This window comes from Gymnodraco acuticeps, unplaced genomic scaffold (genome assembly GCF_902827175.1).
Source record: "Gymnodraco acuticeps unplaced genomic scaffold, fGymAcu1.1, whole genome shotgun sequence".
NCBI classification, from domain to species: Eukaryota; Metazoa; Chordata; class Actinopteri; order Perciformes; family Bathydraconidae; genus Gymnodraco; species Gymnodraco acuticeps.
The window spans coordinates 725640-744576 of record NW_022990251.1 but is presented as its reverse complement, the minus strand read 5'-3'; the positions used below and the strand labels follow the sequence as shown (position 1 = coordinate 744576).

Genomic DNA, 18937 nt, shown 5'->3' with positions numbered 1-18937 from the left:
TCCCTGGCCTTCTAGTCAGAGCGGAGCACGACTCCTGACTTTTCCCTGTGTTTTTTATATATCTGTTGTAATTTATTGTCTTTTATTGTGATTGTAGTAATGTGTTTTTATTACATGTACAGCACTTTGGGTCGACCAAAAATCGCTTTTAAATGTGCTTTATAAATAAAACTTGATTTGAATTGATTTGAACCTTCAAATTGCTATTTTAAATCCAAATTGCTCTGCACACTTGCTAAAGAATATTTGTGTGGAAATCTCTGTTCATTTGTAGGCTGCGCGAGTATGGCCAAAAGTATGAGAGTAGATCTCACTGTAAACTATTTAATTATGACCGATTGTAACTCAGCATTATGCACACACATACATTTAGCATGGTTTAGGAAACGGGCTCCGTGTTACAAGACGGGTCGCGTCGTTTGGCGGCACCACCACAGACTCTCTGCAAACACACACACACACACACACTTCATTGCGGAGTTTCACCTGTTGTCTTGTTTTTACATTCTTTGTTGAATTCAGAAACCCAAGACTTGAGATGAAGAAAATTGTTAAATAATGGAATGGAAAAAAAATGTGATTATTAAAAAAACAGTATGCTGTGATTCTGATCTGGGAAACATTAAAGACATTCATAGCCAGTCTGCAGATGTGGTCTCTTTATTGAAATAGTAAACAGTAGTAAGTATACATGTTAACATTATAAAGAAATGAACAGTATAAAGAATGAATGGTATCTTTTATTACGTAAATATAAAGAATCAGATACTTCACAGAAACAAAAGATTAGAAGATCTGAGTAAAAGAAAGATCATATATGATGCTGTTACTTGTTGACAATAGCACTTTTATATTGAATGATCTTTTAAGTGAGTAATACATGTAAATATGTGATATCAGATTCTTAAATGACAGAAAAAAAAGTGGTTATAGATTTTGAACAAAGACAATTAAATGTCATACTGTAAGAAAAACCACCTGAAGGATAACCTACATGTTGACATTTAGACTGGAATATCTTTAAAACATAAAAAATGCAACAAAATAAATATTCACAAAAATAATACCATCTTTATATCAAAGGTAGGGTAGGTAAGTTTGAGAAACCGGTTCGAGATAAACTTTTTGTTATATTCCATGGAATGCTCTTAACATCCCGATAGCAATGAATATCTGAAGTGCTTTGACAAAAAATCCATAAAAAATATCATCTGTGGAAGCCGTAGCGCTGTAAAAAGCACGACCAATCATCTGAGCCGGCCCGGCTAAAATAACTGGATGGCCTACCTGCCTGTCAGCCTTTTGGTCATTGGTCATGTCATGTGCGCGTATTTTCAAATTCTAGTGATCTCGAGCCGGTTTCTCCAAAATGAACTACCTCACCTTTAACTTGATTCAAACTTGTTGTCATGTTTACATGCTGAATATGAACTAAATGATCCTTTCATTGATCTAAAAATGTTAAAAATGTGGCATTTGAAAATGAAAACTGGCATAATACATTTTTGAGTAAATATAACATGAACATAAAAATGTAAATATTTGGAGCCAGTGGCGGACCCCCGGTCGAGATGCCCGGGCTGATTTTTAGTCCCTGTTTGGAGCTAAATACTTAAATGGAATACAAAGAAAGACTTTCAGATTTTTGGTAAGGCAATGACATTTAGCACTCAAAAAGATAAGAAGAAACTGCATGTGTAATCTACATATTGACATTTAGATTGAATGATATGTTAAACATTGAATATGTAAATATATAAAGGAAACAAAATAAGAATAGATTCTAACTCTCTGGGAAACGGTCACATATCAAACTGAACTTGATTACAACAGACTTTCTGTCATGTTTACATGTTGACTGTACCACCACTAAAACACAATGATTCATTCACTGATTTAAACATCTAAATGTGTGGCTTTTGATGCAGCTCAGAAATGAAAAGACAACAATTATAAACGTGTCAATAAAAATGTAAATAATAAGAATCAGATACTTATTTGAAATAAAAATAAAGACATTGTATAATCTTCATGTTGACATAAAGACTGAATGATATTTTAAAACATTAAAATTGTTAAACCACAGAAAAACCTAAAAACAAATATTTGTGCATCAGTTACTTTAAGGAAATAAAAACACTCAAATCAAATCGAATTTGATTAATGTAAGGGAAACTTCTGCAGCAATGGAGAGTCAGGACTCAGAGAGACACGAGGAGAGTTGGAGCTTTGATGTCAAACACTGGTAGTTTATTACAAGTCAACGGCCGGAGAATTCATATCACAAGTCACAGCAGCAAAAGGTTCTGACTGCACGGGTGGGTTGTCATGTCAAATCTGATCAGCCTCGCATCTTGGTAGACCTTTTAACTAGTTTACAGAGAGTCAAATCCACATATTGGGGATGGGCGTAAACCATGGCGTAAACACATCTGCAGATACAGGAGATGTCTCTCCCATCTCTGGAGCTTAGAAACTAGCGCTCTCACACTCGCAAAACCTCCCTATGCCCTGTAGGTCAAGCTGTAAAACCTAGTATCAACATACGACTGCATCAACACATTCCTTACAGGAGATTAGAAGCAGGGATGGTCGTACATGTCAACACACAAAATAAAGTTAAATGTTTAGGAGTAAAGACAAAATGAATCCCTAACAATTAATTGATACTACAATAACAACCAAAGAAGTAGGATTCAAAGTCTGATTGAATCAAACTGAAACGTTTACAAATTCCTTGTAAGTTGTTGTTGAAATATTTGGTCAACCTTGCCATCTCATAAACAGCATGTTACTTTGTGTGCTTCTCTTCATATAAATCAAGTGTAATCTAAATGAGAGGATGCTGACTGTAATGAGGAGGACGTGACCCTCTGTGAGCACGAAGCTTGTAGTTTCTCATTTGATATGAAATGACTCTTTGAGGCTTGCCTCTGCTTGCTCTGGTGTGATTTCTTTCCAAGCGTCAGGAATATCAGCAGGCTTTGCATCGTATGCTGGTGCAAACTCATTATTGAACTTTGCCATTACATATTTCCAGTAGTCTGATGCCTGAAGGCTTGCATCTGCTTGGATTTTCCAGTCCGGATAGATTTCTTTGTAGCCCTTGTAAGGGTGCGATTGATCATTTGTATCCCTGCAGTGAAAAGTAATGTCACTGTTTACTAGGGAAGAGCATATGTCAATGCAAAGTTTTTTGGTATTACTCCATCTGTATTTACCCAGACCCTCTGGTCGATGAAGTGAAGCGAAGTGCTCAGTGTGGGCTGTTCCTCCTGCCTCACAGGGCGCTTTGCAGAACGGACACTGTTCACCACATCCAATCAGTGTGTTGAAAAGCTCGTCCTGAGGATTCACATGAAGGCTCTGTAGTTTAGTTTGGATGTCTGTTTTCTTAAACTTCTCTCTAAGAGTTTGTGCCATCTCCGTCACACACTCAGTGAGCCAGCGAGCAAACTGTTCCTGGTTGGCCTTGTTCAGGATCATGAATGCCCCAAGAGCATCCTGGGAAATGACCAGTTTGTCACCAAGTTCCTTACAGACAACTACAACAAATGACTTTAAGTTTCCACTCTTTTCTGTTTTAGCTTTCTGGATAGCATTATTTATGCTGTTGACACATGACTGGAGATGTTGTTCCTCAAACATCGTAGACCCATTTGAGAAGTGTCGCACTATTTTGTTGAATATCCATTCCTTTACATATTTCTCATAAGAGGAAATAAAGCTCTGGTACTTTTTAAAGTCACCCTTTGGGAGCAGATCCAGTAAAACTGAATACTGGAAGGACATTCTTGTGCTGAACTCTTCACTTGTCCTCATTTCACCAATGATATCAGGACCCAGGGAACGGTTGACAAAGTATTCGACTGCAGGCTTCAAGCAGAGGTCTGTGAATTCTCCTGCCTTCTTCTGGCACTGGTCTACGTTATGGAACACATCTTTGAAATCAGCAAGAAACTTTCCTTTGTTTTTTTTCAGACATATGTAGGGATCTTTTTCATGGAGGAAATCTTCATGCATCTTCTGAAACCTTCTGGCTGCGTCTCCACAGATGTGCTGTTTCAGAGAGACTTCAAAAGTGATGTCTGTTCCAACATTGTGATTGTTTTGCAGGCTCTCATCAATAGTTTTTAAAATCTCATCGATGTAGGTTTCATGGTAATCGCCTTTTCTTTGCACTTTGTCAGTTACAAACTGAGAGCAAACTTTTATGATGCCGGCAGCTATTTTTTGTACAGCCTTTGTGTGACTTGGTGCACTGAATAGGCTTTTCAACCACTCAATGGTTCCTTGAGGTTTATATTTAAAAATATCCTGTCCACATTCTTTCAGGCTTTTTTGACTCAACAAATCACTTACGTGACTTCCCTTGGTTGATAGATTTGTTCTCAGGCGGTGAGACACACTGGTGAAAATGTCCTCAACCTTCATTTTTGTAAAGGATAGTTCCTTCACTGTTTTAGTCCACATCTTTTCAAATTCTTTGTCCAGCTCTTTGTCTGTCATCTGGACTTTTTTCTTCCTACATTCTTCAATCAATACACAAACTCTACCCTCTAATTCCTTTGTGTGTTCTTCCTTGAGTTTATCAAGTTTCGCCATCCCCTTTCTGATTTCAGCTGCTGCTGTAAGTTTGCTTTTCACAGATATTTCCATTTCTTGTCGAAGGCTCTTTGCACTGTTTGCAAACTCCTGTCTGTATCCTTCAACAAGATAGACATGACCCAGTGTTTGTTTGAAGTACTGTTCCAGATTTCCAAGAAGCTTTGTTTCCCATTTAGACAACTCTGTCAAAGCTTCATTTTTCAATAGCATGATAAGTTCTATCATCTCAGATATGTTAGATTTATCAGCAGGTGTACCGAAGTTGGAGATTACTGTTTCAGCTTTTGTAACCCATGTGTACATTTCTTTTTTGAAGTCCCATTCCCATTTGTTGAATTCTTTGCACAGCCTCATGTATGCATCAGCCACGAGACTGTTTCTGAAGCTGAAGATGAAGTTTTCATGTTTTACTGCAGTCCACAGGCTCTTCATCCACTCTGTAAACTCCAAGATATTATTAGCAGATGATCCACAACTTCCCAAAATGTGGATGATGTTCTTCTTGAGCTCATAAACAGCCTCGCTGTAGCCTGCATTGACTGGTGCCATCGGTGGGTTTCCATTCCAAAGTCCAGGAATGTACCAGTTGCCTGTGTCTGGACTGTACTCCATCACATCAGTGAAGCTTGAGTACTCTTCTTTCTTTTCCATTTTGGCTGCTGCCTGGGTCATCTCGTTTAACTGCTGCAGGAGCAGTTTCCTGTCGCGCAAGTTCTTGTCATGGGCGGAAACATCCGACACATTCTGGTGAACAAACTGACATTTGGGCTTCTTTTTGCTAACCTCTTTCATCCTGAGGAAAGCATGTACAACTATCTGTAGGATGTCCTTCATTTCTGTTGAATTCTCCATTGCAACATTGATTATGGTGATATCACTCAGCCCCACAACAAGTGTTGCAAGCTCATTGTCGTGCTCATGGCTTTGGTCCAGTTGTGCGAGCTCTGGTGACTTTAAGCCCTCAGTGTCAATGATCACCATGAAGTCACAGTTGAAGTCTTTTCTGACATCTTCATTGATTTTAATCAGCAACATGAAGGCACCTCGAGTGCATCGACCACTGCTGACTGCAAACTGCACTCCAAACATGGTGTTGAGGAGAGTGGACTTTCCTGTGCTCTGAACTCCAAGAACTGTGACTACTAGGATCTTGTTCTTAGGAGACACCAAGTCATTGAGCTGAGAGAGAACGTCAGTCACCCATCCGATAGGTATGTTGGATGCTTCTCCATCTACAAGCTCAAGTGGAAATCCAGCAAGCATTAACTCAGCACATAGCTTTGGGAGATGCTGTAGTTGTTGACGTGCTGGCTCTGTTTCAGGAAGGGAAAGGGAAGCTTCATAGATCTGCCCCATTTCACGGAAGAAGTGTTCAGTCCCTAATGAGCTGTTGGAAAGTTGTTGATCAATCTCCTTTATCTCCTCTTTGTTCTCAGAGTTTTTGCATTTTTCTTTGTACTGCTCCCTGAGGTCACACAGTTTTTCTCGAGACACGTTATCGAGGTTCATTCTCAACCATTTCAGGAAATAGCACCTCTCCATCCCTGGGCTTGAAATTGCCTTAATGAAACATGTCATTGCCTTTGACCCGTCAAAAGAGTTCTGTTTTTTCCTAAGTTGTTTTTTCTGTTGCTGAAGATCACTTTTGTACTTTTCTATATTTTCAGACCCAACTTTCCGAAGCCGGAATTCTTCTTTCTCCAAGCGAGTAAGGTCCTTCCATATTTGGCCTTGCAAGGGAAGCTGAACTTCTTTGTATTTAAGAATGTCTTGAATTTCTGCAGTGATAGCATCTGCGTTCTTCTTGCCGTTCTGGCACTCTGGAGAGTCTTCATCCACCCAGATTCCTAGTTCATGGGCAATGTCAGACATCTTCTCTATTCCCATCTTCATCTTTGAGTTTTGAATTACATTGCTGATTTTTTTACGCAAAATGTTAACAAATTCTGCATCATTCATGCGCTTAGTCTTCAAAAGGATGTTGCTGTCAGTTAAGACCAACTTGTTTTTTACCTTTTTTACAGAATCTACACTGAAACCCTGGTTTTGACGGTTACCCACCAAGAAGATCTGGGCCTTGTGGTTTTGGTTGGTTAGCAGCTCACACTCAGAGTCCAAAGCATCAAAGAACACAAAAACTGCTGCAGATGTCTGACACAAGAAAGCAAATTGTGTTTCAAATGAAGCAATGTCCCCACGAAGGTTAGCTACAGCAACTGGCTCACTGAAGACATCCATGTTTTCGTTCCCACAAGGAAGGTACCAAGTCATTTCAACCAATCCATTGGATATTCTCCTTGGACTGTCCCCACCCTCCATGTTGGAGTGAACAAATGTGTCATGGTACTGCTGAGAATTGCTCAGAAGCTTATTGAGGATCTCTGACTTGGACAAGGAGCACTCACCCAGTCTCACAAAAGATATCATTGGAAGTTCAGAGACAACAATTCTCTCTTCAATAAATCCCTTGGATTCTGAAAGTGACGGAGGTCTGTACTTTTTAACAATGTCTCTCATGGCCCAAAGCATGAGTGTACACTGCTTTGTGTCACAGTTGGGAAGCAACAGAGGCACGGAAAACTGACACATGGACATTTTGAGGGCCATTTCCTGCTGAACAAAACCATCAGAGCACAGGAAGAGAGCAGTGACAATGTCAAGGGGATTCAGTATGTCACCTGAAATTGAACTTTCATCTAAATTATCAAGATCATATGTGTGATCATCATGTGAAATTGGACATTTCACATTCCTAGCTGTCACGTTAACCATCATTAGTTTCTTCAGAAAATACCATGGAAGATCTGAATTACACTTGGCCGGTTCATCAGTAATGGTCTTCTCTTCAATCCTGAGAAGTGTGATTAGGGATAGCTTCTCTTTGTAGTGGTGATCCAACCCCAGTTCTTCCAAAAAGCTCTCTAGGTGTGTCTCTGTAGAAAATATAAGGAATCATATAAAAACAATATTGGTTATTTAACCATTCCTCATCATGGATGATTTTTTTTTATTACATTTTACAATTGGCCAAAAACGATGACTACGTTGGTCAGTCAGTAAACTGCTTGTCTAATCGCAGCCTGCTAAATAATTGTTGGTTAACACTTATGGCGCGTTTCCACTGCAGCGGGTAGCCCCGTTTAAGCGTCCTTAACCGTCCTCAAGCGGCCAGGCCGGTTTTTGGTGGCGTTTCCATATAGCCTATTACCGGCCAGCGGGTACTTTTTCCCTCTTTTTCCGGCCTCATAAAATCGTGGTTCCCTCAGACCAGGGCCAGGGCTGAACTAGTGACGTCAACACTCTCGACTGCTGATTGGTCAGAGAGAATCGTCACAAGATCGCGCGCGAGTTCATTCCTAGCGTCGCATATATATTTAGAAGCAAGCTTGCAGCATTTTTATAAACAGCATTTTGTAAACGGATGAGCTACAAAAATGGCTACGTCTAATAAGAAAAGCACACCGTGGTCGACCGAGGAGGTGACGACGTTCCTACATCTCATTGGGGATGATCAAATCCAGCGGGAGCTCGACGGAACAACTCGAAATGTGAACAAAAACAAAGCCGATCGCCCCGCCTACACTGCGTTGCTACCCCAGGTCCTAAACTGCAATGGAAATGCGCCACGGCCTGGGCCGGCCAGCGAGGCAGCCCGAGGCCAGGGCGAGGACGCTTAGGGACGCTTAAACGGGGCTACCCCGCTGCAGTGGAAACGCGCCATTAGATGCCCGAGTGACTGGACCCTACACTCTTCCATAAGTGGGTCTAAAAGGACCCGTATTAGAATAATATGTGTTTTTATGCCATTTTTGTCATTTTGGTTAAGACTCATCTCGTCTCCTCTTGTCTACTCATAGCCCCCCCCCCCATCAATCCATGCCAGTTGATCAAGTTTGATAGTCCTATACCCCCCACGCTAACCTTCCCTTATATTGTAAAGCGATTTTGAGTCCTTGAAAAGCCCTATACAAATATAATGTATTATTATTATTATACTGACAGGTATCAGATCTTGCTGTGTAAAATAATCTTCCTGAGAGGTGTCACTTGTGATGTAGTCTGTGTGGTCTACAGTGAATGTATTCCTGACAGCCACAGGTGATAAGAATCAAAGGTTCCCATAGGATCCCATAGAAAATGCATGCGGGTCATTTTTTACCCACTTATGGAAGCTTGGGGTAGTAATACAAAAACTACAATTTCTTAAAATTTTAATTTTAAATTTGAATGGCATGATATCCAAAACATGTTTTTTGAGGAATAGCTGGAATGTGAAATGATAAAAAAATGTAATTACAAAGATACTTCAAGAAAACCACCTCACCGGGTCCAAAAAGACCCACTTATGCATCTAAGGGTAAGGACCTTAAAGAGTTGGATAGAAACATTTCTTTGTATCAGACTACAGCAGGTTGATGAAAATGTTCTTTGTACTGAAGTTGGACATTGGCATTATTCATAGGTGATAATTGAATGAAACTCAGAAATGGTGTTGTCATGATCAATCATATTAATTAACAGCAGAATTGCATATCCTGTGACGCACACATGGGAGGGCAGAAAACGAAAGTTACGTTTATGTAACTACGGTTCTATGAATCCTGGATGACCACCAGAGGCAGTGCTTAGCACTGGATATCTTCTGTCTCGCGCATGCGCAGGTCGAGTATTTATGTCAACAAAGTCACGTGTGACCTCGCATGACCCCGGAAAGCATAAGTTCAGGTGTTGTCAACTAGTTCAATCCTATGGAATCTTCTCGCGGGAACACGAGATTCCGAGTGACTAAGAACTCTGGCTGTCCTCCAGGATTCATAGAACCGTAGTTACACGTAACTTTAATTCTATTTTATCCTTACTGACCGCCAGAGGCAGTGCTTAGCTCTGGATGACTTATATCAACAAAGTCACAAGGAAACCTGAGTACCCACCTTATAGTGATGGACTAGGTGCACTCTGCAGGAGGACAACACCCAACGGGTGAGGGGCAGCAACATTCACTCTGTAGTATCTGGCGAATGTGCTCGGGGATGCCCATGTGGCCACGGCACATATATCCTCCAGGGGCACACCTCTCAAGGTCGCCCATGACGTGGAGACACTCCTGGTAGAGTGGCACTTTACTCTGGGTGGTAAGGGACGGTCATTCGCCCTGTATGCCTGAGCATTGAAGTCTACGATCCAGTGGGACAGGCGCTGCTTTGAGAAGCTGGAGGATGTCGTCCAGGTGCTGAGCAGATGGATATGCCCGCATAGTGACTGTGTCCAGAGCCACACCAATGAGAGGCTCTGAAAGGGGTTCAGACATCTCTTCTCCAAGTTCACCCTGAGGCATAGCTGGGCGACGTGAGAGAGAATGAGAGCCGTGTCCTGGGTTGACTGCAACCGGGATGGTGCACAAATCAATCAGTCGTCTAAGTATGGTAGAATCCTCATGCCCTGAGACTGCAGGGGCAAGAGGGATGCCGCGACACACCTGGTGAACACTGTGAGATGGGGTCCACAGGTTCGATTGCACCCTTGGCAAGGAGGACTGACAGCTCAGGGCTAATTATTTTGCCGGGTCGCTTATGCTGGTCATTTTGACCCGGCTGAAGGCTGGGGGCTGGCGTCAGAACGGCCTGTGGAGGACGATTAGGCACCGAAGGCCGAGGCTGCCTGGGGGAAAGTTAGCAGGACCGTGATGGTAGCGGGCCGGCCTTCTCGTGGGACGCTGAGGCCCTAGGTGGGCACAGGGGTGAGCCGGTGGATGGGAGCAGCCTCGGAGGCAGACGCGGAACCCCTAGGCCTACCCGGGTGGGGCATGTCTCTGCGAAGAGCTGAGAACTGTTGCCTGGTCTGACTAGCTTGGACAGTCCGTTCGAGCACCTGTAAGGCAGCTGAACCGAACAGCTCCCCCGGCTCCACTGGGACAGTACGGAGGGTCCTCCTACATGCCTCTGACAAGGGTGACTGTGCCAGCCAAACCTGGCGACGAGTCTGGACGAGAGTGGACATCAGGTGCCCAAGCTCTCTTGACATCAGAGCGAACGCTTGTAATGAGGCGTCACTGAGGCTGGTAGAGGAAGCGCTGAGAGCATCCTGCTGCCGGGAAGCTGAGAGGGCGAGCATGAGAGAGGGAATTGCCTATACGGCCCATGTGCACCGCTGTATCATAAGCCTTAGTGAGCAGGTCATCAGTGACCCGACATTGGGGTTGAGGGCACTTTGCATCTGACCTCAGAGCTTCGTCAGGGGAAACTATGAGGGAAGCAATGGTAGGCTCAACAGCCGGGCATGTGGTCAAGACCACATTTTGCCGCATCCTACATGGCTGCCAGGGCTCGGCTATCAGAAGTAAGACGGGAAAGAGCCTTAGTTTCCCTCCAGCATGCATGTAACTCCCTCAGATATTCACCAGAGGGAAGAACGGTAAAGGTGGCGGGTGCCAGAGTGCGCCTGAAGAAAACACTGGCAGGCGTTGTTTCTGGCTGCCGTACATCCAGCTGCAGGCGAGCCAGTGCCATGGGAATGACGACACCCATGGAGCCGTCATCTGCCCCTTCCGAGGATCCACGAGCTGAGGAACAGGAGCCTGGCCCAGAAGCATGGGATAGGCCCTCCTCGTCGTACTCATTCAAATTAGTGGCTGAAGCTGCCATCGAGACAATGTCTTCCTCTGGAACCAGCTCAGCCATAGGTGAATTGGGTGCAGCGGCATGCTCTGTACGGGCACCAGAATGGAGAGCAAGGATGATTGACTTCATCTGGGCTAGCTCAGTAGTTAGCAGGTCCACCCTAGAGGACAGCTTATCAGACTAAGTCCTCTTCTTGGTCGGAACACCTGCAGCCTCTGCGGCCCGACGCCTAGGATGGGTAGGTTGGGCTGGAGTCGACTGTCCAGAGGGAAGGCCAACCTCAGTCAGTAGCTCCACCTCAGCCAGTCTGGCAGCTCTCACCGCACGAGGCATGATGGTGCAATTCATGCACGGGTCCTCCAAAAGGCCCTCCCTCAGATGCTCGAGGCCAAGACAAGAGGGGCAAAGGTCATGGCCATGCTCTGGTTGAAGAGGAGCCATACAGGTGTTACAGCCGGGAGAGTTAAACATAGTGACAGCTCCAATGAAAACGCCACACTAGTTGCTGCGGGCAGCTTAAGTCATTCTGAGCGAGAGCACTCCGCTGACTGTAAATAACCGGGCCAGGAAACAATATATGCAGTGAGAGGGGAGTGAGGGCACTCTCTTCACTAGCACAATAGTAGTTACCGTGAGCATGAGCGTGAGCACTCTGATAACTGGGGTAAGAAAACAAGTCAGGTAACAGTATATATGCAGTGAGAGGGGAGCGAGAACACTCTCTTTACTAGCGCAGTAGCAAGTTAGCTTTGAGCAAGAGCACTCTGCTAACTGAGGGATAGAACAGGTAAGGAAACAAATATATGCAGTGAGAGGGGAGCGAGGACACTCTTCACTAGCGCAGTAGCAAGTTAGCTTTGAGTAAGAGCACTCTGCTAACTCAGGGATGGAACAGATAAGGAACCAATTGTTTGCAGTGAGAGGGGAGCAGAACTCTCTCTTCACTAGCACAGTAGCAAGTTAGCTTTGAGCGAGAGCACTCTGCTAACTGGGGGATGGAACAATTACCTATAAGCTTGAGTTATGTATAAGCCTGAGGTATAGATAACAATCAGCAGTGCTAGCGGCCGAACAGGTTAGTCTAGTCGAGAGCAACCTACTAACGTTTATTTTTTTGTATACTTTTTCTCAGCGATCTGAAAAAAATGTATGTATGCGGCATCAGCCAATTACTGCTACTGTCCAGCCAAGGACAAAACAGTCACTGTATAGGGAAACAATATATACACAGTCTTAATTATCGGCAGAACTCTTAATAGCGTGCAGTAGAGTTTACAAAGCTACAGTGAGGAGGAGCGGGACACTGTCCTCACTGGCACAGAACGTTGCCGATATCAGCAAACACCGAGCGCACATGCTCTTGTTAGCATAGCACAAATTAGCTCGGGCAATAGCCCTCTGCTAACCGTGAATTTATAGTGGTTTGCAGGAAACCCTGTGAGCACTATCAGAATTAAATGGTAGTGATCTCACTGACTGAGGTCCGCCGGTCCGGGGCTCCTGAGGGTCTGAACGGCGAACACCGTGATTCCCTCCCTTGGGAGGAACAGCTCGTCGCAGCCTTCGGATGGCAAGTCGCGTTTAACCCGCAGCTCCGACCGACGAGATCACAACGCTACAGATACCGATGAGCTTTTGAATAATACACCGGAACTTATGCTTTCCGGGGTCATGCAAGGTCACACGTGACTTTGTTGACATAAATACTCAACATGAAGATATCCAGTGCCAAGCATTGCCTCTGGCGGTCAGTAAGGATGAAATAGAACTGTATAAATATGCTGGAGACCCATGACAGGTCAACTATTCTGATCTTAATTGAACTATTACGCATTTCAATATAATTGTAACCAATACTGAAAGAAGTACTCGGTAAATATTGATACCAAAGTGTAGAAATGACCAGGAAGTAAAAGTACAAAAGTGTGTACCAGAACTAAAGGTTGCACTAGGCTCATCTCAATTGAATATTTCACCTCCTCCTTTCCCTCACTGGCGTCCCTTCCTTGCGTCTTAGCTCCGCCTCCGTAAGACGCAAGTGAGAGACGCTAGGACAGGGAAGTCCTCAGGTATTAATTGGGATGTCCTCGTTCACTCCAGCATCACCATAAACAACGCCCTTTACTTCTGGTGCGTGCAGTTTTATCACCTGTCACTGGAATTACCTCCACATAAATCCCTTCAAACCTGGGATTTAGTTTCTCATTGAAATGATTTCGTCCATCTCTTCCATTCATCTCTTTTATTATAGTTTTGTATGTATTATTTTCGGTTCTGTATTTTTTTTACAGGTATAACATTTCATTGAAGTTATAATTATAATCATAACAATAATAATAATTGATGGATTAATTCCCTTATGGTATTTGAGCATGTTTCGGATCAACTTTTGTATTGGATGTTGTTATTTAAATTGTCCAACAGAAGAGAGACACAAATCACTAAAATATGTATTAAATATGCTACCCGTATTTGTATATATCCTAAATGTCTGACTTTCACTTGCATCAAAAACCACAAGTAAGAACTGTAAGTTATTATTTTATAATCAAAACATTATTATTGAATTTGTAAGTATATTTCACACACTTTAATGTTTTTATAGAGTATGATCTCCTCATTCGTTTAAGAGATTTCATATATTTTACTCTTAATGAAGCACTTTAAACATTTAATGACTGATCTAACGGTAAGATCAGCTGCAGTGAGCAGAGGCTGTGAAGGTGGGGGCGGGGCCTATATACGCGAGTAGTGAAAACACTTCTGCGTAGTCTGCTCTCGTGTATCCTCCCTTTCGTCTCCTCTGGAAGCTTCCTCCCTCACCCCTCCTCGACTCCTCCGTGTGCATTTCAGCAATTGGGACGTCCTTCAACATGGCGTGTCTTGATCGATTTCCGGGTCTAGCTTTCACTCTTGCAATCCTGTGCAATAAACTTGCAATGTGCAATATAAATACTATCTTCAATTTGTATCTATGTCACTTAGTTTCCTCAAATTGCTGCTACTCGTTTTTTAGCTATGGTTGTGTATCTATTTGTATGTGATTACTAAGGTATGCTTTAGTTTTGATTATTTCATGTCTCTTTTTTTATCTGCTATTCAACTTTTGCAGAACTTCTTTATCCTCTGAGGATGAAGTTGCTCTGTTCCAGCATTTTAGATCGATTTCAATTGTATCTGACTTTCTTTATTACTTTATTAAATAGAAAAATAGACAAACTTGTTTATTAATCATTTATCAGTTTCTCTTAACGGAATTGAAATGCCCACCACAATGTAATCTGCATTTTTTCGGCAGTCTCTAAACTCTGAAAGGTCTTTATCAACCCAGAAGCTTGTTCACTCAAAGCCATCTGCTCAATTCCAATCTTCATCTTTGGGTCAACATCTTTGACATTGTCTTTATCAACCGTGCAATAATGATTTTATTTGACTTACTTGTGTTGGCAGACGTTACAGTTGGCCTGCTTATTCTTCCATTCCGAAGTTTTGTAGAAACCTCTAGAAAGTAAGACTCCCCTGGCTTCAGGTTGCTGAATGTCATCTTGTTTGTGTCAGTTGTCTCTTTCATAATGTCTCCGTCACTGCAACAAGTCACAATGTAACTCTCCACTTCACCAGCAGGGGGGTCCCAATGCAGAGACAGTGACTCGCTGCTGACCTGGTCGACTGTAATCTGCACAGGAGGGCTGGGCTCTATGGGAACATACAAAGGTTTCACTGAAACTGAAAATTCATATTCTGTCAATGTTTGTCTGCATTCTAAAGTGCAAGTAAAATAGTTGTAGTGACCCTTATTTGTCTGAAAGTAACTTTTAACAGACATTTCGTAGATTTGTTCAGGAAGTGATCCAAAAGATTCAGAAAACACTTGTTTTTCTGATTTACCTGTGAAGACAGATAGCGAGGTTGCTTTGCTTTGATTTCCATTGTCTGCAATCCTTGTGATGCTGAAGGTATACTCAGTGCCAGGTATCAGTCCATCAACCTTCACAGGGCTGGAGTCATCAACAGTCAAACTGCCGCTGTGTGTTTCACAGGAGTAATCTAACTGTAGTCTAAACCCAGCAGAGTTTTCAGTGGGTGGAAAGCCAAGAGAAACTGTGTCCTGGTCAGAATCAACAACTGTTACTTCCCCTGGTGGAGGAACATCTGTCATAAGAGAAGAAAAGTACATCTCAGTACCTTCTCATAACGCTGCGTATTCGTTACATTAGATCAGTTATTGACAGTCACACTTACGTTCGGACTCTGGTGCTGCTGAACTTGCTCTGTTCCAGCATTTTAAATCGATTTCAATTGTATCTGACTTTCTTTATTACTTTATTAAATATAAAAATACACAAGCTTGTTTATTAATCATTTATCAGTTTCTCTTAACGGAATTGAAATGCCCACCACAATGTAATCTGCATTTTTCTCGGCAGTCTCTAAACTCTGAAAGGTCTTTATTAACCCAGAAGCTTGTTCACTCAAAGCCATCTGCTCAATTCCAATCTTCATCTTTGGGTCAACATCTTTGACATTGTATTTATCAACCGGGCAATAATGATTTTATTTGACTTACTTGTGTTGGCAGATGTTACAGTTGGCCTGCTTATTCTTCCATTCCGAAGTTTTGTAGAAACCTCTAGAAAGTAAGACTCCCCTGGCTTCAGGTTGCTGAATGTCATCTTGTTTGTGTCAGTTGTCTCTTTCATAATGTCTCCGTCACTGCAACAAGTCACAATGTAACTCTCCACTTCACCAGCAGGGGGGTCCCAATGCAGAGACAGTGACTCGCTGCTGACCTGGTCGACTGTAATCTGCACAGGAGGGCTGGGCTCTATGGGAACATATAAAGGTTTCACTGAAACTGAAAATTCATATTCTGTCAATGTTTGTCTGCATTCTAAAGTGCAAGTAAAATAGTTGTAGTGACCCTTATTTGTCTGAAAGTAACTTTTAACAGACATTTCGTAGATTTGTTCAGGAAGTGATCCAAAAGATTCAGAAAACACTTGTTTTTTCTGATTTACCTGTGAAGACAGATAGCGAGGTTGCTTTGCTTTGATTTCCATTGTCTGCAATCCTTGTGATGCTGAAGGTATACTCAGTGCCAGGTATCAGTCCATCAACCTTCACAGGGCTGGAGTCATCAACAGTCAAACTGCCGCTGTGTGTTTCACAGGAGTAATCTAACTGTAGTCTAAACCCAGCAGAGTTTTCAGTGGGTGGAAAGCCAAGAGAAACTGTGTCCTGGTCAGAATCAACAACTGTTACTTCCCCTGGTGGAGGAACATCTGTCATAAGAGAAGAAAAGTACATCTCAGTACCTTCTCATAACGCTGCGTATTCGTTACATTAGATCAGTTATTGACAGTCACACTTACGTTCGGACTCTGGTGCTGCTGAACTTGCTCTGTTCCAGCATTTTAAATCGATTTCAATTGTATCTGACTTTCTTTATTACTTTATTAAATATAAAAATACACAAGCTTGTTTATTAATCATTTATCAGTTTCTCTTAACGGAATTGAAATGCCCACCACAATGTAATCTGCGTTTTTCTCGGCAGTCTCTAAACTCTGAAAGGTCTTTATCAACCCAGAAGCTTGTTCACTCAAAGCCATCTGCTCGATTCCAATCTTCATCTTTGGGTCAACATCTTTGACATTGTCTTTATCAACCGTGCAATAATGATTTTATTTGACTTACTTGTGTTGGCAGATGTTACAGTTGGCCTGCTTATTCTTCCATTCCGAAGTTTTGTAGAAACCTCTAGAAAGTAAGACTCCCCTGGCTTCAGGTTGCTGAATGTCATCTTGTTTGTGTCAGTTGTCTCTTTCATAATGTCTCCCTCACTGCAACAAGTCACAATGTAACTCTCCACTTCACCAGCAGGGGGGTCCCAATGCAGAGACAGTGACTCGCTGCTGACCTGGTCGACTGTAATCTGCACAGGAGGGCTGGGCTCTATGGGAACATATAAAGGTTTCACTGAAACTGAAAATTCATATTCTGTCAATGTTTGTCTGCATTCTAAAGTGCAAGTAAAATAGTTGTAGTGACCCTTATTTGTCTGAAAGTAACTTTTAACTGACATTTCGTAGATTTGTTCAGGAAGTGATCCGAAAGATTCAGAAAACACTTGTTTTTCTGATTTACCTGTGAAGACAGATAGCGAGGTTGCTTTGCTTTGATTTCCATTGTCTGCAATCCTTGTGATGCTGAAGGTATACTCAGTGCCAGGTATCAGTCCATCAACCTTCACAGGGCTGGAGTCATCAACAGTCAAACTGCCGCTGTGTGATTCACAGGAGTAATCTAACTGTAGTCTAAACCCAGCAGAGTTTTCAGTGGGTGGAAAGCCAAGAGAAACTGTGTCCTGGTCAGAATCAACAACTGTTACTTCCCCTGGTGGAGGAACATCTGTCATAAGAGAAGAAAAGTACATCTCAGTACCTTCTCATAACGCTGCGTTACACCTAGTGTCAGCAGAATTCAAATAAGAATTTTTTTAAAATGCAAAAAAAGACATCTTAAAATATATTTTAAGATCATGTTTAATCATCTGATTTGTCTGTACATTTTTGGTTTAGTCTGTGTTCTAGCCCCTCTCTCTCACTGTCTAAGTGAATGGTTGCTGTAAAAACTACACTGCGCATGCTCAGAGTATTTTTCTATTCAATGTGTGCGGCAAAAAATAATCACCATAGGGGCACTGTGCTGACATACCTACCAAACGTCATCTCATAATTCAGAGAGCTGATTGGCTGTAAGTACGTGTGTAAGTAAGTGTAGTTTTCACCCTGTAGTGAAGAGTAGACGAGAGAGAGCAGCGTATAGCGATTAAAATCAGTAAAACGGAAAGAAAATGAATGAAGTTGACCATTTACTTCAGCTTTGGTAAGTTCATTTTATGTCATATCTCTTGTTGATCTTCTTTGTTTTGCCTATAGGCTATTGCTCTGTTGGATCGATTGATATTGTGACCTCTGTAATGATTGTCTGTGTTGTCCTTATACCCGGACCGCCTACCCCCCCCTCTCTATCGGAACCATGGATAGCCTACAGCTATTTGTTTACGTGTTTAAAAAAGCACCAGAAGCTTATATATACACATCTACAGTAAGTTGTTCGTGCCCCACCACTTTTGTACATATAAAAACGCCACTGGTTACATTAGATCAGTTATTGACAGTCACACTTACGTTCGGACTCTGGTGCTGCTCGAGTGTTCTTTCCTTCCTCACAGCACGGGTCAGGGAAGGGATCTGATACATCATAATATTCCTTGGTAATAAGAAAAATATGTTTTAATTGAAATAGTAATGAGTTCATTAATCATACCTTATTCACAATAGTGTATATGACAACATTTATTTGTCCTGTAATGTTTTAGTTATTTAATTGTTTACCTCCTCATGAGAGCTATCCATTGCTGATACACTCTCAGCCATCCCACACTCTCCAGATTATTCAAACAGCTTCTCACTGAAAACATTGAAAAGAATCCTGTAACACCATTTTCTACTCAAACAACTATGTAACACAAAAATCATGGAGAAAAAAAACAATCAGCAGACTATATGAGCCATGAAGGAAAGATTCAATATGATGAGTTAGGAACAGGCTGGACTCTGACCCAGCCCAACCCACAACAATTCGTTCCATGCAGCGGTGTAGTGCTATTGGTTTAAGTACCTGTGTCAGCTGACTCTTGCATTCGT

The 18937-nt window shown here is 42.3% G+C and overlaps 1 protein-coding gene across 6 annotated transcripts in view; it reads right to left on the bottom strand.

Moving 5' to 3' along the window:
- Positions 1-637: 637 nt before the first annotated feature.
- Positions 638-18937, bottom strand: part of LOC117549000 (interferon-induced very large GTPase 1-like) — a 91547-nt gene continuing 73247 nt past the window's right edge. For 4 of the 6 annotated variants that reach the window (XM_034220540.1, XM_034220542.1, XM_034220541.1 and 1 more), the window contains 7 exons: positions 17373-17636; positions 16923-17180; positions 16244-16507; positions 15793-16050; positions 15114-15377; positions 14664-14921; positions 638-7541 (listed from right to left, as the gene is read on the bottom strand). In XM_034220540.1, coding sequence (XP_034076431.1) covers positions 2899-7541; positions 14664-14921; positions 15114-15377; positions 15793-16050; positions 16244-16507; positions 16923-17180; positions 17373-17636 — 6209 coding nt within the window. In that variant the 3' untranslated portion in view covers positions 638-2898. The remainder of the gene's footprint in view (positions 7542-14663; positions 14922-15113; positions 15378-15792; positions 16051-16243; positions 16508-16922; positions 17181-17372; positions 17637-18937) is intronic. The other 2 variants (XM_034220543.1, XM_034220546.1) reach the window with 2 other exon arrangements.